Source organism: Labrus bergylta, chromosome 7 (assembly GCF_963930695.1).
Source record: "Labrus bergylta chromosome 7, fLabBer1.1, whole genome shotgun sequence".
NCBI classification, from domain to species: Eukaryota; Metazoa; Chordata; class Actinopteri; order Labriformes; family Labridae; genus Labrus; species Labrus bergylta.
In genome coordinates this window covers 29,436,859-29,460,453 of record NC_089201.1, presented here as the reverse complement: position 1 = coordinate 29,460,453, position 23,595 = coordinate 29,436,859, and the positions used below count along the sequence as shown (strand labels likewise).

Below are 23,595 nucleotides of genomic sequence, written 5' to 3'. Positions count from 1 at the left end.
CGCCCAAGCTCGAAGCCAGGGGGGTCAGACAAAAATGTACATTTATTGTGTGTGTGTGTGTGTGTGTGCGTGTGAGAGAGAGAGAGAGTGTGAAAGACAGTGAAAGAGAAGAGAGCGCACTCTCCGGGGCCCACTATTGTCCCTCCAGACAATAGCAGCTCTTAATCGCCTAGCAACCTGATCACCCTCTATTCTCTTAATAGACAAGGCGTGAGTCACCCTCTCAAATGCACCAACACTCACAAAAAAAAATAAAACAGGTTCCTCCTTTTGCACACATTCCCGCGCTAACGCTGCTACAGCTGTAACCTAACCTGCTGTGTGTAGTCACAACATGTGTCAGGTCATCGTGCATTTGATGTCAAGGCTCAATTTCTCCTCTGCTGCCTTTTCGAGAAGTGGTGTGAGTGCCTATGGACATGCATCAGTTTGTGTTAGTGCTTTAATTCTTCTTTAAATGGTTGAAAACACTCACACACATCATCACCTCCACTCTGAGCTGCATCTTGCCATCGCCATGGCAACAATGCAAGTAAGAGCACGAGCAACAGAGTAGTGAGACCATAAAAGGGGAAAATAAATAAATAAATAAATTGGGTGAATTCCTGTGTTCCTCAGGCACAGCAGTGTGTGAGGATATCGGTGGTTCAGTTGACGAGCCTCCCCGCCTGGACTGCACGACAGCCTCTCTCCAACACCTCTCTCTCTCTCTCTCTCTCTTTCTCTTCCTTTCTCGCTCAATTATTTTTAGTCTCACTTCTGTGTAGTGACCCAGATATAGGACCAAAACAGCATGTAATTAACCAAGTTAAGATTCTACATATTGTTATGCACAGTATAACATTTCCTTATAATGCCATTCTGTGTTATAACACAGAACTTTACACAGTAATAAACAACATTTTAATTCACAAATAAAACCAATAAAAGCACGACAACATGGGATTATGAGCCAGATCGATGTATAGGTCAGCCAAAATGTTTGTCCTATATTTGGCCCGATTTTAAGAAAGCTGTCGCCCCCCGGTGGTGGAATGAACTTCCAAACTCCATGTGATCTGCAGAGTCCCTCTGCACCTTTAAGAAAAAGCTAAAGACCCAGCTCTTTCATGAATACCTACTAACTTAATGATGATGGTCTCCATATCATTGATGATGATGATGGTAATGACGATGGTTTTTGTGTGATAACGATGACTTATAAGATGGTTTCTATACTGATTAGAGCTCTCAAGAACTGCCCTCAATGTTGTGCTTTGCCTCTGGTCACTTCCTGTCAGCACCTGTGTGTCCAATCAGACTCAAAGCTGATCGTTTGCTCTTACTGACATTGTTCCCTTTTTTCTAGCTCCTTGCTTGTGTTGTTCTTACTCTCTGATGTACGTCGCTTTGGATAAAAGTGTCTGTTAACTGAATTGTAGAATTGTAGAATAGTAGCTTGCTGTCTGAGGACCATGACAAGCCACACTGATGTTACATCAGTACACAATCCACATGCATTTTATCAATGTCATTTTATTAGTGTTCGTCTCTTTGTTTGTTTGTTTAGTTGGTAAATTAAGACATTTTATGTGGAGACATATATGACAGTGTAAAAAGCTGTGTCATATTGTGCTAGCATTTGAATAATAATACAGTGGCAGACAAAAATAATGAATCTATATTACTTCAAGCTACTACTTTATTTACAATTAATGATTTTTCTCACTGAAAATGTGATACTACAAAGATCCTGTAACATTCAGGCTTTATGTAGGCTAATTAAAAAACCATATCAAAACCATGTGTAGAGAAAATTGGTTTTCTGACGCCTCATTGGGTCACTTCTGTAAATGACACCATTTCATGTATTACACCCAGTGAGATCACAATTAATCATTGAAACTTATACATTTGTTTTATTTCCTTGGTGGCTGTGATGATGATTTGTGTGTGTGTGTGTGTGTGTGTGTGTGTGTGTGTGTGTGTGTGTGTGTGTGTGTGTGTGTGTGTGTGTGTGTGTGTAGCTTTGACACTCCCCAGCTGGTGGTCAGTTCGCGCTGATACATTGGTGAGGCCGAGCTGAAGGTGTGATGACCGTTGCACCGCCTCGTAACCATCGCAGCAATGAAACAGCTGGAACCACCTGTCATATAACAGCATTGATCACAGTCTGACCTGGAAACACACACATCCCAGCACAACAATGTGAGGAAGTGATCAATAACAGTCACCCTTGCAGGATCGAGGCAAGACCTGCTGTGGCTTCATATATGTGTGTGTGTGTGTGTGTGTGTGTGTGTGTGTGTGTGTGCTCAGTAAGTAATGGACTAAACTATACCAGTGTGAACTAGAATATCCTCAAGACTAACAGAATACGTCTTCACAATTGGAAACAGAGATACTGCCTCATTTTTAAATGTTACAGGACTGCATGATCTCACTAATTTAAAAAAATAAATGTTATGAACCAAAAGGAATTACTCAACAAAGTTCATAATCAAATACTTAATCAAGATGTAATTAAATAAAACCTCCACAAACAAAGCTCACGATCATGCGTTTCATTTCTAAAGCATATTTAAAGAGGAGATTTCCCACAGGAGAGCATTCTTTGGATCACTTCACATCAGACAATTTACCACTTCACACGACGCATCGCCATCAGAGCGTATGATTGTATCCCACTCGCACACATATCAAGGACACAAAACTGACACAGATAAATGAACACACACACACACACACACACACACACACAGGCACACACACACTATATCAACTCCTAATTCCCTCACACCGGCTTATTGATGATGTAAAAACTGGATAATTGCTGCAAGGGGGTCTCTATTGGGAGGGAGGAGAGTCCCGAATTTCGTTATTCAGTTGACCCCTGACCTTTGGGCAGTGGTAGACTCATGGTTGTCTCCTACATGCAGCTTCATAAATAAACCCTGCAGGACCTAAACTCACAATTCACAGAACAGCTTTTCTGATTCGTTCACCAATCAATGCTCCATTTGAACCATTTTGTTGAACCATTGGGTGACTCCCTTCTGTCCTGAGCTTGTCTGGTTGTTGCCACTTTAGCTCCAGCCAAAGAAACACTAAGTTTTTTTTATTATTTTACATTGAAAATTTGCTCTTTTTTTTTTTGCCAGACTTGATATGTCTGGTGATGCTACAGAGACATACAGTCCAATATATCAGCATCAACGCATAACTGCTGACAGTGAATGTTTATCTGTCAGCAAAATCCCACATGCACACACAGCACACACACACACACCTCATCCCTGCCCCCCAACTCTTCCAAGCTGCTCGTAAGGCTGCACATAGGACGTACATAAAGCAGAGACTGGGCGACTGGGATATAGTGGGTTATAACCATTACAATCACAGGACAATACTGCACACTGCAATATACTGCACATTGCCCTTAAAGCCTCCCCTGTCTCCCCATCCCCCTTTTCCCATTTTCCTCTCCTCCTCCTCCTCCTCCTCCTCCTCCTCCTCCTTACTCGTGTCTCTGTCCACCCAGCTGGATCCCAAAATGAATCCCTCCTGTGTATTTTCTTGACACAAATCTAAACTGACAACACCTTGGTCAGATTGCTTTAACGCCTTATAGTTGTTATTGCTTTACATTTTGACTTCCGTATTCAGAACAATTTAATTCTTGCAGCAATTCTTTATAGTAAAAGACAACAGCACTGAGCCAGACAAAATGTGAAAACAGTGTCATTTTCATTGGCTGCTTTTTGTTTCTACAGAGGGCTGCAATTATGCCGCAGAAAATGGTCATCCAATATGGCTGAGGTAATTAAACAGGCTGTAACTTCACGGGGGAAACAAAGGAATTAATTGCAGTGATTATCAATTAAATACATCACAGAAAGAAAGAAAAAGCAAATTGGGAGTTCTCTTCGTACTCCTCAAGCCGCTCCAACTGCCTGCCTCGACCCAGATTTTGTATTTTAATCTGTTGTCCCATCTGCCGTAATGGACCTTCCAACATTCCACTGTTAATGTGGCCAGATACCATTTGTTTAGTCGGTTTATTAAAGTTTATTTTAGGTTGTGTCTATTGTGGAATTTCATCCAGGGATTCATCTATTTTGTTAGTTTTTTAAGACATGACTATAACTTACCTTATCCAATAACCCAGGTTTACAAAACAGAACAAAAGCAGCCTGACAAGAGAGCGAGAAAAAGATAAAGCAAAGAAGTCATATTCATCGTTATTCTCCGTGTGTGCTCAGGTGTCTGGCTGGGGAACACAGGGACCCATAAGTCAACGTGCGGCCCTGTCACAGCATTGCCGTTAAATCAATGCCACCAGAGAGGGAACTGCTGCTGACTCTCATTCAACACACTTCGCTTTATTTCCCACGCATACCAATAGCATCGACCCAAGAGGGGGGGTTAGAGAGACGAAATGTGTGCTGGTTAACAGTCTCTGTCAATACTGCAGGTGGTCCGATGAGAAATGAAACCTGAATCTGCTGCTGCAGGTATTAAAAGTTTGGAAAGAATTCAGTTTGCCAGTAAACATGTTTTTGTTGGTCCAGGATGGAGTAATAACTCTGCACCCATTGGTTATATTGACTGCCTGTTTGGGGGTCAGCCCTATGTTCCCACAGCCCAATGGAAACACAGCCCTATGTTCCCACAGGGTAGGGTTAGGGTTAGGGTAACTTACCCTAACCCTGATACAAATTTATGAAAAAGGAAATGTGGGAATATAGGGCCTAATTTTGGATTTTTTTTTTAGAAATGTGGGGGCATAGGCACGCTCCCGTCACTGAAGAGGAATGTGAGGTTGGCAAACTTAAAGTTATCAAAGCTTTAAAGTCTTTGTTTGTTGCTAGTTTATTAAATGGTTAATGAGCGTGTTTAACCATCTTGTTTCTCTGAAAATGAAATTCTATTTGAGATCGTTGCTGCCCAGAGACTAAAGTGGTGCTTTCACACATGCACAAAACTCTTGAAAACTTCCTGAAGTGTTCAGGATGATCTGCATGTGTGAACGCAAACAGCCCAATTTTTCACTCCAACTTTACCTGGATTTTTTTTCCTGCCGGACCCCTAAGCCGATATGAAAACTCAGCAGAAAATATTCAGGAAAGTTCTATAGGCAAGCGAGTGGGAGGGGGTGGAGATGTTTATATCCTGTGACCTGCGACAACCACAGAATGTATGGTTATGTCCAATGTGATCTCCGTGCACTTAATGAAATGCCTTCATGACATTTCCTGTTAGCCAGTATGTTCTTCCCTGCTTTTTTTTGTTAATACCATAAATATGTCAAAATACACAAAACTTGAACACTAGGAAATAAAAGCTAACTAATAATTGACATCATAGCGTCTGACTGAGAGTTGCATGTGTGAACAAGCAAGTAAGAAAGATTTCAGAAGCAGCCTGACTTAAACTTTCTCTTCAGGTGTTCTTATGGCAAAATGGCTGAGCAGATAAAAGACATTCTGTAATGATACAGACTCACCCCTAGCTAGCATGACTCTTTGGTATGTGAGTGACAGGAGAATGAAGAGTACCATTTAACATAATCGATAGGTCACCTAATCTCTAAAAACAGTTGTCATCTCTACTTTCCAAATGCAACATCAATATTTACTTCTATCCACTGATCAACACAAATAAATCACTAAAAACAAACACCGAACAAGATAGCTCACCCGGTAAAGAAGACACAGCATGCAAGCAAATTAACAATAACATACCATACAATAATTCCTCATTTTCACGACAAAATAAACTAGAGAAGATACCTCTTGTTTGTGAAATAAACCGCAAAGCAAACAATCTTATTACTTCAAAGCAACCTAATTATGCATTACATCAGGCCTTAGACCGTGTTCACACTTCACTTCCTTTTTCAACTGCCATCGCCTTTTTTACATACAAGCCTATGGAAAAGGAAAAAAGGATGACGCCTTTTCATAAAGCGCTGCGCCCGACGCCTTTTTAAGTTGAATTATTTCAATTTAAAAAAAAACGGTGGGTGATGTCAAGCGCCTTTCTGACAGCTGACCAATCAGGACGAGTAGTAACCTACGTCCCTAGTTACCGATCCACAAAAAGTTCACCAAAAAACGGCGAACTTCCACCAGATATGTGCGCACTGCGTGTCCACTACGGCTCCGTGCATCCTCATCCGTCAACACCCACCGGCTGCGTTCTCAGTCTGCAGCACGGAGAGCTCAGCCGGACAGCTGGGGAATTTCTGCGGTAATTTAACAGATTCACTCGCAACAGCACGAGATAATACGATGTACGTGGTATAAAAGTCAATACAAACCTTATAAACACATAAACAAACACAAACGGTCGTTTTTTTGAACCGTCAAAACGGAGGGTTTTATTCTGAAAATAAACCGGATGTTTTAATGTTGTTTCGGTGTCTGACTTCCCGTTCCATTTGTTGTTTTCTGTGCTAAATTGATGCGTTGTGCTCCGGCACGGTTGCACCGCAGGCTAGATCCTGTTGTTAAGGTTACAGAACACTCGCGCATAAGCGCTCAAAAGGCGCTGAAGGCAACATTTTTTTCTGAAAAAAGAAGTCCAGTGTGAACACAGCCTTAATTTAACTAAAATAGATGAGTTGTGTAAAAATGTAGAATCCTCTAAATAGAGAATAAACTGTAAAAAAAAATCACTCACACACAAAAAAGTGTTTTTTATGTTCCAAGCTGTAAATGTGTTTAAAGGTGAGCATTTTAATATCAAGCCAGATTGGGACTGACTCGCTGTTGGAGTAAGCCCCAGATGGCCACTGGAGGAACTGCAGCTTTTTTGTAACATCTGCATTTGCTCGATACCTCAAACCCAGAGGATGCTGCTTGCTCAGTGTCAATCCCAAGTCCTCAACTTTCACGTTTTATTTTTAGCATTAAGCCATTTACAGAATTAAAGAGCAGTCCGCTCAATTAACATTGACAGATCAATGTGGTATGTATCTCTGGGATTAAAGTACTAAGCCAAGGAGAGTGTTAATTACTGTTTAAATCAATTAACCACATTATCTTCATTAAATATTTAAACCCTTCTTCCTGCTGGAGACTTTAGGTAAGCTGCTGCTCAGTGGATGGGTTAATCCAGGAATTAGTCCAGCGGTTATATCTTACACAATGCATACATCTGAAGCTTTCAACAAGATTTTAAAGCAATTGGTTACTGCTGTTTGGTTTCGGACTCATGGCCAAGGCTGAGATTTACTATGATATATTGGAGTGTGAAACTACTTTGGCCAATTCCCAGAGCCAAGGGTCCTGGCCATGTTTGAGAGAGTGGGGCTGATTGTTGCCAGAGGGAATTTGTCTGACATCCAATCTAAAGTTCATTAAACAGCAATCCCAGGAAACATGCTGCACATGCACATTGACACACACACACACACACACACACACACACACACACACACACACACACACACACACACACACACACACACACACACACACACCCATGTACAGAAAAATGTCCTCCACCAATATGCATACAGAGACATTATATTTTGCCACGAGTGGCTGCCCTCATTGGCCGGCAGTCCTGAAGGTAGTTGAGGGGAAAAGAGGGGAAAGCCCCTCTTCTAGTCTCTCACACCTCAGCAGAGCTCTGAGAGAGGAATCTTATCTCACCACTGCAGAGAGACGCAGAATTAGAGAGGCAGAAAGATGGATGGTAGAGGGTAATGTGAGCATGGTTTTTTCAGGGGGAAGGACATAAGGGATTGAGGAAGAGAGAGAGAGAGAGAGTGTGGGTGAGAGAGAATAGCATGTGACACAGGGAGAGAGAAATATATAATCATCTAATTTCCATAACTTTCAAATGACAAACCAAGGCGGTCTTCGTGGGTCCAACTGATTAGAAATGAGTTCATTTAGCCAGATTCAAGTGCAGCAACCGCCATACTCTCACATGTCCTCCACAAAAAACACGTCTCACAGCGGCAAAGAAGCCTCTGCTCAGCATGAAAAAGCACTTCTTACCTGTCACATATGTGTGTGTGCATTGATGAAGTGATAACAGTGCTATAAAATATTTTAGCCTTTGCATATTTGTGTGTTGGAAGGGAAAAAAGTGAATTGGATTTATTCATCATGAGGCATGGTGTAAGCATGCCTGATGCTATGAAGTCACTCTAGAGTGGTTTCCTAGCAACTGTTGTCAGGGGCAACCAGCATTCTCTGCAGGCAGCACAACGATCCATAGAGAGGGGGGGGGGGGGGGGGGGGGGGTTACAGCGTGATTACAAGTTTACTGTGGTTAAATTACCATTTGCTGTTTTCTTTGCAGCATAAACAACAACTTCTAATCTTTGCACCCCTAATCCAGATCAATCATCCTCCTCCAATAAGTGGTATTACTCCTTCAATCGTTTATATAGTGCCTTTGTTTTTTGTATTCAAAGGATGCAGGATATTTCCCATTATCCTATTTTCAATGTCTGGCACACTCATTTTGTAAGCGGGCACATGCATCCACAGAAATCTGACCTACTTCTATATTTCACACGAACACTGACTTCACACACACATGCATGCCCACAGCATGACTTTTGCATGGATTACTCCTGACACATCGCCTACAACATTCACATACTGCCCTCTACTGCTTAAATTGACAAAAAGCATGCAGCTTTTTCTTCTTATCCAAACACAATATGACCTTTTAGCACGAGGTGTAGTGACATCACAAATGCAATGCGACAAGATAAGAAATCAATTAGAATTTAAAAAAATGGGATTCAGGTGCTTTTCAATTATGTAAACAAGCATGTGTGAAAGATGCAGCATTTGGAGTTCAATATGCTTCTGTCTCCGTGTTGATAAAATCTGGGCTCTCATCACTTACTGGGATATTAATACAGGAACACACTTTTCTTATTTATCACATTCATCTCTTTGTTGTTTGTATCTCTGCTCCGACTATGATTAAATTCTTGTCCAAGAGTCTGTAGCACAAAAATAAATCCATTAGCACATCACTCAGGTAGAGATTCTTTGAGAGGGAAATTGCTCTGCTGTCTCAGGATGAGATTAAGAAGCAGGAGATCTGGTTCCACTGATAAACAAACAGCAGTGTAGTATGGCGAGGAATGGGACATATCTCACTGTAGTGACTAGTTACATAGGTGTACAGAAATATTCTTGACACATATTAGGAGTAAAACAAATGTCCAGATGGAAAAAACTGTTGGTGATATTATTGTTTATTATAGAATGAAGAAACTTACAGAATATCATGTTGAAGAGATGGGAGTGGTTTTGGTGAGTACTTGAAATATTTCTCTGTTGAAAAGGAAAGAACAAGTGAACAAGTTTCTCCAGCATCAGTTGCCTCGAGGCCCGCTGAAGCAGTCTTGGTTCATAGCTGCTCAAAGGTCAGCTGACAGTGGATGCATTGTACCGATTCTCCCTGAAATACTGACTGCACTGAGCGTGCATTAATGATGTGTTAATAATATGTGCTAATCTTTTAGTGATAATATAAAGATGATGACGATGATGCAATTGACAAAACTAACTTTCACATGGTTTTAATGAAACAATATCATGAAAAAGTGGTGCATGTGCCTCGAGAAGAAGTAGCTATATGAAGCAATTATTGCAGTATATGGGCTGCTGTGCCTGATGGGTAATATATAATGTATTAGATGCGGGGATTAGTGTGGCTATAGAAGGTTGTGTAATGCTTCAAATCAGCAGCTCTGATATCAGCATCAGTCAAGCATACATCAGCCTGTTAGCAACAATTAGCTGCATTACAACACAGCCTTTGTTTAGTAATTACAGCATGTACTGCTCTTACTCTGCGGGTGTGTGTGTGTCAGTGTGTGTGTGTGTGTGTGTGTGTGTGTGTGTGTGTGTGTGTGTGTGTGTGTGTGTGTGTGTGTGTGTGTGTGTGTGTGTGTGTGTGTGTGTGTGTACATAGACTCATGGGGGGATGCCATTTGCAGTTAGATGTTGTGAAGAAGCTACTGACCTTCCTCCTCCCCGACCTGCTCATTCATTCATGGGTCACGCATTTGATCTATTATGCAGAATACAAGCAGAATACAAATACCATTCAAATGACAAAATCAGACACACTACACTCCCTGCAACCGCACAGGATTAAAAAAGTCTTGAAAAAAAAAAAGCATAATTAAAAGCACAATATGCAAAAATGTCACAGTCTGCTTGTGGAAGCTGAGATGTGGTTTGGATGTTATTGTAATAAGATCTCTGGCTCCCTCTAGAGGCAGAAACTGTGAAAGACTGTTTTTCTGCAGGTGTCTCTCTTCCTCTCTTCCTCTCTTTCACACTGGGTGCTGTTCTTTCATCATCTTTCTCCTTTCATGGCTTCAGGGGGGGGGGGACTCGTCTAGAACATGTGTGTGGTGGTGTTTACTATCATCCATTTCTTAATCCTGTCACAGCTCTGATACTGTGTTGAGAAAAGAGAACCACTTCCATCCTTAAATATCACTTAAAAAAACACACGTTTCTTTTTACGTCTATGGAGTATCTTAGGTCTTTGACACTTTGGAATATTGGACATTTTTCACTATTGTCTGTCGACTCCTAAACAACTGACAGGAGTGTAACAATCACAAACTACCTCATGCTCAGTTTGCACATATGACACTCATTTTTTGGCACAGTTTAAATTTTCTATTTGCACTCTACTGCCTTCAAATTGCTTTATTTTTTGTATATTTTGTATAAGGCCTTTGCAGTTGTTGCAGTTGTTGCTAGGGCAACCAAGGTCACAGTTCTTTTGTGTGGAAGTGAGAAACCTGACAATGTAGAAGGATGAACACACCGCTGATACAGGCTGTAAGTGACTGACAAGATCTTTACAGACACTGTAAAAGAACGTCTGTCGAAATTGTGTGTCACTGTGATTTTGATTGTAAAGAAATATTTCTAACCAATGGAACAAGTTTCTTTTGTGTCACGACTATTTCTTTAAATGTTCTAATTTCTGAAAACCCAAGTTACTTCCTGTTAAAAGCAGGATGTTGGTTTATGCCCTCCCTCCTTCTAGTTTCACTGTCTGTGCTTTATTGCACTAGACAAAGAAAAACAGTAGAGCAAGTTTCTACAAGCCGTCAGGAAATCTGTGTAACACAAACAGACTGTGAACGATCCCCTCCTACTTTATTTTAATCATAACGACATCATAAGGATATAAATAGTTAATATATATTTTTGGAAATGTACTTGTTTTCACTGAGAAGTTTACTACGTTTACTCTCTGTAACTTCCAAGTATTAGATCCCACTGGCTGCTGTGAGAAAATATTCACACACACTTTCATCTCACATGTTTATGTAGGTTATTTTGCACGTGCGTGCCTTTGCCAAATTAAAGCTAACAAGCAATCTTTGGAGTCTCAGCTAATCCTAATTGACAGTGTAACCCTCCCCCCCAGTTCAAGAGGCAGTGAAGTGAAACAAAAAAAAACACTTCTCCCTAGTTCTTGATTTTTTAAAATAAATTTGTGTCATGAGTAAATCTTGAAATGTGCATTATGTGCAAAGTGACGAGTGCATGTTGACAAGTCATCTCTTCATTAAGACAAGGACCTGTTAACTCACTCCATCTGGAAGACAGTCCGTCCCACATGGGGGCCTGTGTGTCAACCAGAGTGTGAAACGTCAAACGCATGCACACAGAATTATACACACTGAATGCATAAACACAAAGAGGGAGAGAGAGAGAGAGAGAGAGAGAGCGAGAGAGAGAGAGAGGGGGAGAGAGAGAGAGAGAGAGAGAGAGAGAGAGAGAGAGAGAGAGAGAGAGAGAGAGAGCGAGAGCGAGAGAGAGAGAACTTGGAAGCAGATAGAGATTGGTCTCACTGCTCAGACATCTGCTTCGTCCCAGAGACAGATGGTGAGCCAATCAGACCTCCTGGTGCCACCCTGCCGCCCCGCCCCTTAACCTGCAACCCTGGCACACATGACAGGTGGCACTTTGCTGTTGCCCCCTGAAAATAATTTATGAATTCATTACATGTGGTGAATAAGCAGAAAAACATCAACAACATGTTTTCTCACGAGCTTAATAGAATATGTTTTATTATTTAGAGGCAAAATGAGATACACAACCAATAAGAAAAAGCCCCAGACTGAGCACACACACTGACCTCTTCTCCTGCTAGTAGCAGAGCACCTAAACCCCGAGGCTCAGATACGGATATGATTGATTAAACTGGAATACGCCCGGCCTATTGTGCCACATCGAGCAGAAAACGCCTCATTTATCTAGCCCAGAAAGGTTTATTTCCACGGCAGCTTGACCTTCCAAAAGGGGACAGCCGACAGATAAATGTCATATGTTGGCTTTTGCCGAGAGCAATATCCTGCAAGAAAGACTGAAATAACACTCTCTTAAAGACGGAGAAGGAATTTCATCTGCACGTTTTGTTTGCTCTCGAAGCAATTGATTGACTCTGCACCATATAGTAGGTCATGTGCGCGTATAGTAGACGGGTTGTGTGTGTAAACGTAGGAGTGTGCGTGTGTGTGTGTGGGCGAGGAGGAAAAGAAAAGATGCTGCTCTTTCTCGTGCCGGTGCTGGATCAATGAGATGGCCTTTCTCTTACATTGAATGCAAATGCAAAAAAAATTTGATTCTTGGACTGATGCAGCTCGTATTTGCATTTGCAAATACGAGCTGCAGCTCCAAGAATCACATTTTTTTTTATTTTTTAATAATGCACCTGCAGAGATTTAGAACCCTGATAAACATCAGGATGAAGGCAGAGACAGAGCACAGGGGAAGCACTGGCAGACTTTGATGAGCATACGCTATAAGGCGCTCATGTCCTGCTCGGTAACATCATTAAAATCTTTCTTTTACTATCAGCTGCGCAAGCTAAGCAAGTCCACTGTCACACTCCACTGAGAGCCTATCCCAAGTATTTACATGCAGGAGAGGATTTACTGTGCAAACATACACACACTCACCACACAATCACACAAACACACACAGCAGGCAAACATACATTGCAAACAGATTCACTTATTCACACCTGGGACCCTCCCCTGGCTACACACACACACACACACACACACACACACACACACACACACACACAGACAAACACACAGATGACCACAACTGAGTGAGCAGATACTCGAGTGAAGTCAATTAGAATGGAGGCTCCTTCACCTCTGCAGCTCATCAATAGTCCTTAAACAGGCTGCAGGGTAAACAGCTCAGGAGAATTAATGGTATGCTGTGGGTTCACACACACACACACACACACGCATAAACACACACACATACACAGACCCTTATACATTTATGCATGCGGTGAGAAGTGAGAACCGTTTCTCTCATTTGAGCCTCGACTTGGTTATCAGCCATTTCTCTCATGTACATGTTTTCAACCCTGGAACTCTTAGTATCTATTTAAATAGAAACACACCTAAATAAAAGATGTTTAACATTTATAATGTCACACATATTACACCCGAAATAACATGCGTCCAAATGCCCCTTTGATCTCAGACAGTGGGATCAATACTGTGATCACTTGACACATTTCAAAGCTGGACAGCAGTGAATCTAATCTCCGATCGATATCAAAACCTGAGCTGAAGCCATGACTCTGTGGACTCAGCAAATGGGTTTGCATTTAACCTTGGAACAATTAATTATTTTCTGTGATAATGTCCAGATAACGTGCATCCTTTATGGGCCATTATTTTTATAGGACACTTACAATAAACAAGAGGACGTCGTTTAACCGGTGGTTCATAACAAGGACGCAAGGAAGGCTTTGCAGTTGTTGTTTTCTAGTTTAAGAATTTAAGAAAAACCGCCTGAAATTAATACTGATATCTCTTTATATATGACCTCATTATATCTATACTGTTATAATTAAAGCCTGAAACCTCTGCTGGGGGAGGTAGAAGTCAGATGTGGTGATTAACAGCATGCTTCAGAAACAGCCTTTGTTTACATTTGACAGATTTGTGAAGACTGTTAAGTTTGTCTGCTTTCTTTTTTTAATACAACTTACCAGTGGGGGCTGCTCAATAGAGATAAGATAAGATATACTTCATTGTTCCCACAATTTCTCTTGGACTCTGTCGTGCCGTTACAAGAGAATAAAATAAAGTACATAAATAGAGATCATACAACAGAAATAGCATTTCATGAAACAATTCCACATACAGAAACACATTACAGCAGTGACATGTTGACATATTGTACGACCCCTTTGGCCCCTCCTACATTAACTGTCATTCAGAATATTAATAGACATCGGCACAAATTAATGATTATAGTGGTTCAGCCGATTCTGAATCTTCACCCAGAGGGAGGATAACGTCCAACCACTCCTACACGGAGAATGAAAAACCTTCACTTAACAAGATATTTCAAAATGAGTTCTAAATGTAGGCTAAACGTACATGTACAATTGTACAAGGGAAAGGTCATATTATGTAGTCATTAAGTAAAATGTATAATCTGAAATAAAAATGTTGATTTATATCGTTCTACATGTTTAAAGTTTCTGAGTGGTGACATGTTTTTTTCGGTCTTGGGCGCTCTGGGCCTCCATTGCAATCCAAAATGTGATCTTGGTTGCTGTGGTATCTCATGTGCTGTTCTTTCAGGATCACACCGTCTTTTTTATTCTAATTTTTTTTTTTTTTTTTTATAATTTTTTTTTTACTTTTACTCACCAAAACGTGCATACACACACACTCACACAATAAAAAAAAGACAAGAGGGGAACTGTGGTACAATACAGTTTTGCAAGCAGATTTAGACAAAAACAAACAAACAGACAAACAAAACAAAAGGAAAAGGGTCAGTAAATAAAAATGAATGAATTAGAAAGAGGGACAAAAAAAGTACATGAGCAAACAAGACAAAGAAAAACATGGGGACAGTATAGTAACAAAATGATGTAAAATCAAACTGGTGGGATATACTATACTCATTGAGATTCAAACAAAAGGAGAAACATCAAAGTGTATGAAACAACACGGTTTATTTCATAGTCATTAGACAAACAACAGGACGAGCACGACTTGAGTGATGAGGAATGTTTCCTCGCTGTTGTAAAGTTAAAGTGTTTCATTCCCTCCTGCAGCAACTAAACGCCTGCAGAGCGTTAGTTAGCTGACATCAGCACAACCAGCTCCTAACATCACTCAGGCAGGACTGTTCTGCAGTCTGACTGCAGCCTTAGAGAAATAATGAACTGGGGAAAAAAATATTGATATCATGTACAAAACTGAGGAGAGAATTCTGTAGATTAGAAGATAAAGTGTCAAATAGGGAGACACTCAATAAAGAAAAACAATCTGTGCATGTGCTTCTCATTCATACTTATCACCTATAAGATGCAAGAATCTTTGCAGAGTACACATTGGCTCAGCAGGATTTCAGTTTCAGTTCCTGCAGTCATACTTAAGTGTTTTTATCCGTTGTGTTGTGTTTGTTTCTGTAGAAAAAGACTTTACGTTGATTATGTGTGACATGCTGACTCATATGAACTCTGACAGTGAGCAAATTACTGTGTGCATAAACGGATACAACATAAGAAACACAGATACAGTATGTACAGATACACACCCTTGAACCAAATGTCTCTCCTGTGCCATTGTAACTGGGCAGTAATCAATTATCGCAGTATGATGTCATTCTGCTCTAACCCTCCCCCCCATACTGTTCAGCAGCCCTCCTCTGTTTGGACAGTGGCTGCTGTATCGCAGAAAGCATCTGGGCAGGAATTTAAAAAAAACGAAAAGCAATCCCCCTATTGGGATGAATAATCTCTAAACACTGACAATAACTTGTGTTTTATGGTCTGGACTACATTATCGATATTAAAAAGTTTTTCAGGATAAGTACACATCAGCTCATACATTTTAAAATTAGGTCACAACAGACACACAAACACACACAAACACACACACACACACACAAGGTACATGACATCATAGAGCAGTGATTTGATTACAGCTGAATGAATTCTCTGGCTTGATCACACTGAGTCATCTGGTCTCCATCCTCAATGGCAGAATAATTGAATGAAGAACAGTAATGAAGAGACATGGACGCCAACATGAAGGGCAGTGTAAGGTCTTTGTTTTGCTTTTTCTGTTGCCTCTCATTTCTGCATAGTTTGTATCCCTGGATGCTTGCCAGAGTATAAATCACACATCCATTATCAGGTTATCAGTATGACTTCACACCAGGCAAAGAGCGAGCAACACACTGGCACCTTTATAGACGTGGTGGTAATTTTTGTTGGCAGGTGTGCCATGATGTCATCGAGCACATGCAGGAGCTATTTCAAAAAGGGGGTTTAAAAAAGATGTCTTACATGCATGCTGCAGTTTCTCTGAGGAACAGTGAGGCTGTGAGCTCCGGTTTCTCTCTCTCCCTGCATGCAGAGCAGAACCCTGCAGCATTAGGAAGATAATCCACTTAGCTTCTGTGTGTGTCAAAGATACCAACTTGCCCTGCTTTCTCTCAGATGGGCACAATGTAACAGATAGTAAAATGCATATTGATCAAGTATACGGAAACAGAAAACCACTCGGATAGATCTGCATTTAGGAAACGCGGCATCCTTGTTTTTCTCTGCAAAACTATGATTCATCTTAATGAGCGCATAATAAATTTATGATAAATCTGGGATTAGCATTCTGTTATTTACCTTACCTTATTTTTTTTTTATCTTTAAAGAAGCTCTTCATAAAGCCGATATTTAATTTGACATTTTTTTGACATTTTGTTTTTGCCGTTCAGGCTGTAACGCTGGTTTTAAAGAGCCCTCAAGAGCGCAGCTAATCAGCTCACTGATGAACATGGTGGCAAACACTAAAAGCTGCTCCAGTTCTTATTTTTAAGTTAAGGGGGAAACTGCAATCAAGAGCACACATGTTAGAACCACAAAAGGAACGACTTGTATGTAATCACACAATCACAAGTGCAGGATCTAAAATAGACCAATAGAGAGTCTTGTGCAGTTCAGACGGATAAAAAGAAGAATGCTGGGAGATGTTGTCAAATCCCCGTGATAGATATCTAAATCAGTGAAGCAGCTTATTCCAAAGCAGGTCAAATGAAACCATTTAGTTTGCGAGCTGTTCCGATATCAGATGTCAGGATTTCTCTGTCTTAACTGCAGACTGACTTGTTATTGATCTCTTCACTAACACAGAAACCCATCAGACAGAGAGGGAGAGAGAGAGAGAGAGAGAGAGAGAGAGAGAGAGAGACATTCTGTCTGTCCATTTATTTACAATGGGCATAAAATCCCTCCTATGTATATATTATGAAAATATATAATTAATCTATAGCGATGTATTGCATGTTTAATATTTCCCACAAGAGCCATTCATCAATTTATTATAGTATTTTATTGATATATTCATTTCATTACTATAGGTCATAATTCTCTTACTGTAGTCTCCCCCTCTTGGCCTGCTCTATATGACAGACATGAGACCAATCTGTTTTATAGCTGAATTAATGTAAGTCTGGGCCAATCACATTAGTTCAAGACAATAAAGCCTGGAGAGGGACTAACATGTAACTTTACTGCATTATTGCCACAATAAAGAATGCATGGAACATAGGAAGAAAAACATAATTTTTTATAATGTAACTGAGTAATCCAGTGGTCCATCCTGGTATTTCTTTTTTTTGTTCTGTCAGAGTGAATCATGTTTATTAAAGCAGCTCCAGCAGAAGATAATCACTTATTCAACTGAAATATTAATACACACAGAAGGCAGAAGGCATAATCAATACACACACACACACACACACACACACACACACACACACACACACAAATTCCCATAAATAATTAAGATGGGTTCAAGCCCCTGAACATGGATTTTTGTGGACAAACCGCTGAGCTCGGAAATGAGTTGTCTGATGTCAATCTTTTCCATTATGTGTTTGAAGAGAAATACAACAAGAAGCTAGAAGTTAAGTCGAGGTATTTCTTAGTCATGGCGAGTTTTGCAGCCCCCCCCCCCCACCCCCCCAAAAAAAAAAAACCTCCACCAAAGAAAACACCACAGGAGCCAGTGTTGTCCATATTAAAGTATGTGTTCTGATAACCAACCATGGGAGAGTGGCTCATTACAAGAAAATTGGCTGTAATCATAAATGGAACTGAGGCAGTGAAAGGTTGTGACAGTAAGCTACTTACCCCGTGCAACCTGCATGGCGTGACAGGAAAAAGTCCTTGGCTGATAGCTATGACAGTAAGAGCAGTCGTAAGGGGAACACTCTCTTTGCTAATGCCCTTTGATAAGGAAGAGTTAGATGGTGTCAAGGGAAACCAACTGTCTGCCAACATGAGACATTACAAGGCCAAATATTTCCATAAAGATGACAGGATTCAGTTGGATAGTCTGCCCTTCTATTTGTCTTCCTGACCTCATCACTCACACTTTCTTTTTTTTCCACCTGTCCATCATCTCGCCCTCTCTCTCTCTCTCCTCTCACCCTCTCTGCTTGTTTAACTACATCCTTGCCCCTTGAGTGGGGTGCATGGCCTATTGCCATAGTAACAGACAGCCATGACAGGTGGAGATAGCAGGTAGTGCGGCGATGCATGACTCCCCGTGGGACTGCAGAATGCCAACACTATAGAATGAGAATGAGCAGAACATGCTGTCGTATAGAGAGTCAAACCTGCATTACAGAGTCTCAACTGAGGCTTGATCACAAGAGGGGGGTCCCAGCCTTCATCTGTATTCTACACGTGCAGCAAAGCCATGCTGCCATTGTTTCAGTGTGCGGCGTGGACAGAGCAATGGATTTTGAACGTTCTTGTGTTGCGTTTCTATGTCATTGCTCTCTATGGCTGAATCTGAACCACGTCCAAGCCAAGCCAATCTGTTTCATGTCAGCGAGGGACTTTTTTTCTACACTAACAAGAGCCTGTAAATCCTCTGCGAAGGGTCTGCAGATAAACTGTTTTTCTCTATAATGTGTTATTGAATTAAAGCAGTCTTAAGATTGGATCAATCTCATGCTGATCTCTCTTATACACAACCACAACCACACACACACACACACACACACATGCACAATCAGGAGCAGATCCTTTATGCAACTTTTTGCCAGACTTTCCAGATTTACACGTCTACCATGTAATAACGTTTTATTAAACGACATCTGTTCCCAAATTGCAAAGAGACCTCAAATCAGCGCAACAATAGTCAGAGTGTTTCCCCTCCCACACCTGACCACTGCAGTAGTCAAACACGTGGACGACTAACATGAAGGCTCAGGGTTTTTTTTAGAGTTATAGCTGCAAAAAGACATTTCTTTACGCAAAAAAACCACTCTCTAAGAAAGTTTATTGAAGGATGCCAGGTTTGGAGGTGATAGTAGAGGGGAGGAGCAAACAAGAGAGGATGATGATGATAATGAGATGTCAGCTCAAGTCCTGCCAAGAGGACGAAGTGATGAAAAAAGAAAGCCAAAAGAAAAGACACAAAGAGAGAGCAGCAATACTTTTACTCACCATGAGCAAACACACGGCCGATTCGGGCATGAGTTGGACAGCCATGATTGGATCCTCCTTTGGATTTTCGTAAAAAAAAAGGGAAGGTTGACAATTTCCTCCAGCGATCCCTTCCTTATCCTCTGACTTGTTCTTATTCAGGAGGCAAGCTCACCTCTGTCCAGATGAAGCCCCCCCCCTCCTTCCCTCACGCTCTGTGTCCTCAGCCCCCTCCTTCAGTCAGAGCTGCAGACAGCCCCTGGTCTCAGATTATAAAGCCACAGTCTCTGGAGAGCCTGTGACTCCCCCAGTCTCTCTCTGCTTGCTCTTCAGACTGAGCAAAAAAAAAAACACACAATCCTTTTTCTTCTTCTTCTTCTTCTTCTTCTTTGATCTGAGAGCTGAGCAGACCCCCCCTTTCTTCTTTCACTTTTAAAACACTCCCCAAAGACCAAACGCCAACCACCCCCCAAACCCACTATGACAGGGGGCGCCTCTTGCTAAATTGCTCCCCTCCTTCTGTTGCTGCCTCCTGCCTCCCTTCTTTTTTTTTTTTTTTTACGTCCACACTCCTCACAACACAAAGCACATCCAGGCTCGCACGTGGGTTGTCGTTTTCTTTTTCCCTGAGGTGTCCTGTCGCTGCTCCAGAGGATGCAACCTGCATCAGTGATGATGATCCCCCGGACTCAAGCACTCTTCTTCTTCTACGGTGGGAAAGACAGACTCTCAACCTCTCCACACTGCAGAGAGATCCTCGTTAAACTAACCCCCCAGTCTCATAGATCATAAGCATGAGACAAGGGCAGAAAAGTGAAGCAAAATAAAGAAGAGAATAAGAGATACCGATCAATGGTTTCAGAGTTTGCTGTTTGCCAGGAGGAGAGATGTAGTGGAGGCAGCAGCCACCGGTGAAAGAGATCCACACTGTGCTGAGCGTAAATGAGGGGTGGGTGGGGAAGAGGGAGGGGTAGCGAGTGATGGAAATGTAGTGAGCAAGTGCAGACCGCGCCTATCGATGCCGGATGAAGCAGCAAAAGGCAGCATGGGATGCGAGTAAAGACGCCTTAGCGTGCTGTGATGAACAGAATGTGCATGTGTGATTATGCACATATGATTTACATCCACAGTAGCCGTCATGTTCACAGACACATGTGCTCCAGACTTGGATTGTTTTTTTGTTTTTTTTTACAGCAGATATGCATTAATAATTAAACCACAACACAGTCTCAGCATGGCTTTGTAGTGAGTGTGCACAAGAGAGCACATTTGGACGGGGAGAAAAGCAAAAGGGAAATAGTCGAGATGCTGAACAGAAGGATGCTAAAGCTGTCAGAAAAGCAACGGCTCTTTTGTTAAGTGGCAGAAGCTTCATCTGGAGTATTAGGAAAACTTTCTTTTGTCCAATATCAAAAATATATACTTACATATTTTAAAATGATCTTAAGGAAGAGGATTAGGGCCACTGAAAAAAAAATCTTTTGGTTCTGATATTTTTTTTTAAATTCTGAATTTATTCTCAGAATTCTGAGATTTAAGTCAGAATTCTATTTCAGTGTCATGACTCGGCTCAGAAGATTACAACACAAGTCAGCAAAACCAGATTATCTGATGTTCCAAAGATTATTGTCAGGTGATGATATTCACCTGAAGATGACCTCTGTTTAATTGACGACGTTGTGATCAATTCAAACTTTTTGTGGCATTTGAGCGAGTGTGCGGCCCTGTCTTCTTCCTCAGTGTGCTGATTTTGCGTTCCCCTGCACATGTGTGATGATGTGCGTAATATCTACCTCCTTTGCCAAAGATTATCTTGCCAGATTCTCCCGTGGTGTAAGGTTTGATTCTAGAGTGATTCTAACCTCCCTGAGCTGCTCGGAAGAAGATCCAGGCTGCCTTCAATTTGAAATCGTAAATATTAATTGTGTTCAATATTTATAATCAGAAATAATGATGTTTGAGAAGAATACCGAGCACGGACTCTGTGATTCCTCCAGAGGAACAGAACAATAGCCAATAAGGAAGGAAGTAAGATGATTGAAGCAGGAAGCAAAAACAAAAAACATAACCATGGAGGCGACTGCAAACATGAAGCATAAAGAGATGGACGTCATAAATGCACGACCAATTTGTTGATTTCAAGGCAACCATAAGTGTTTTTACAATATGTGCTTTAAAAGATGCCACAATCCAACTAACACAGTTTGTACTGTAATAGATGTACCAGCTAACAGCTAGCCACATTTAGCTTGCCAATTATGTTTTTTTTTAACTCTTAAGTCGCTTCTGACCGCTCCAGATTACATGTTTTGACAGTCTAGACTTGTTGGTGGATGAATCGGTTAGTGTGAGGTGTGCTGAGTTGGTCGTCTCGTTGCTCTCCACACGCTATAAGATCTGAACTTATACTGTCGTCATGTGTGGCCTCTCTCACATTTTAAATTGGTTAAGATTTTTAAAAAATCTTTTAGTGTGTGCCAGGCCTTACCAAACAAAATGCAGCAGTGTGAGAGAAAGTCAGATGAGAGAGAGAGAAGAATTTATCAGGAGCTTAAGGTCTAGTCCACATGTAGGCGGGTATTTTTTGAAAACTTAGGTTTTTTCTGGTTTGGCCTTTTGTACGTGTGTTTTAGTTAACTTTTTTTTTTTTTTTTAATCCCACAGCTTTATTCTAGAGTCTTATTGTGACAATGTCATGTCAATGTAAATAGTACTTTTTTTTTTTATTGAAGGGTTTTTAAAATTAAAACAGAAACAGGCAATGGGAAAAAAAAATACAAGGAAAAACTCTAAATGTATTCAGAAGCTACGTGTTCCCAAGCCTGCCTGCAAATCCCCCCACGCATGTTCCCAGTTTCGTACATAAATATATCCACACAAACCTAAACACATTTACATACATGTCAATCAATAACAGTGTTTCAGTTCACTGAAAACGCACTTTTTGGAAAACGGGTAAAGAAACTGAAACTCAATTTAAGGTGTTTAGACGGGAGAAAAGAGATTTGGTCTTGTCACACACTATGCTCAGGTTTCTCCTCTGTTTGGTATCTTTTTTTTTTTTTTTTTTTACATGAGATCAGTGCAATGGCAGACTTAACCAATCGCGTGCTGGTGTTAACATTGCTAACTGGACTTTTTGAAATACATGAACAGTTGCTCTCCCACTGTGTTGTCGAGCAGAGGAGCCTGAATGACAACTTTGTGAATGGAATTGTCGCTGCAGAGGAATGGCGAGAGCAGTTTTTGCAGATCGAGGACATTACCATGCTCACGACAGCTGTAACAGAACGTTTTGTGTTTTCATGTGGACAAAGACGTTTTTCAGAACCTAGCATGAGTGGTCAGGTTTTTTTTATTTTTATTTTGAAATACCTGCCTACGTGTAGACTAGGCCTAAGTATCTTCACCACATGGGGCACAGGTGTGCTGAGTTATGCTAATTAGGTAATAGATATAGATATACACCTCCAAGATGACAACACTAAGACACCAACAGGGCATCATACAAGACAAATGTCACAGGGGGCTTTTTAAACTCTGTGATTTGTGAATATAATAAAAAATTGTTTCATTCTTCATATTGTAGCAGCCTGTAATGTTATGTTTGGGGATGTTTTATTTTTCAGTTGTTGTTTTTGTCATTTATTGTCATCCCCTGTTTGCCTTTTAAATACTTATTGTCCCTGTGTTCTAGATCCTGCTCCTTGTTTTGTTTTTAACCGTGTGTGATTGAACTCACCTTCTCCTCTGATTGCCTGTGTATTTAAACAGTCCTGTGTGTCCTTCCCTCATGTTGACGTTTCCTTGTGTGTTCCCTAGTTTCATCGTTTCAGAATTCACTCTCTGTCAAAATTCTAGTGTATTGCCACATAGCCTGTTTTCTGACTGCTGCCTTTTTGATTTCTCTTGCCTGGCATGTGTTTTGATGACCTGTTTACTGATCTGACTGTTAATTAAAATCTGCCTTTCATTACCTCCTGTTATGTGTGAGCTGTGTCTTTTTGGGTCCTTCATTCTGCTGGTTCTTTTACACAAGGCTGATTAAACAGTAAATAATAATAAACAATGATTTATAAGACTCAGCAAAGCTTTCTTCATAGA

The 23,595-nt window shown here is 40.9% G+C and overlaps 1 protein-coding gene across 1 annotated transcript in view; it reads right to left on the bottom strand.

Moving 5' to 3' along the window:
* The window catches only part of frmd4a (FERM domain containing 4A), a 105,654-nt gene extending 85,495 nt beyond the window's left edge, over positions 1-20,159 (bottom strand). Inside the window, exon 1 of the mRNA XM_065957335.1 lies at positions 19,513-20,159. Coding sequence (XP_065813407.1) covers positions 19,513-19,557 — 45 coding nt within the window. The 5' untranslated portion in view covers positions 19,558-20,159. The remainder of the gene's footprint in view (positions 1-19,512) is intronic.
* Between the last annotated feature and the right edge of the window lie 3,436 nt (positions 20,160-23,595).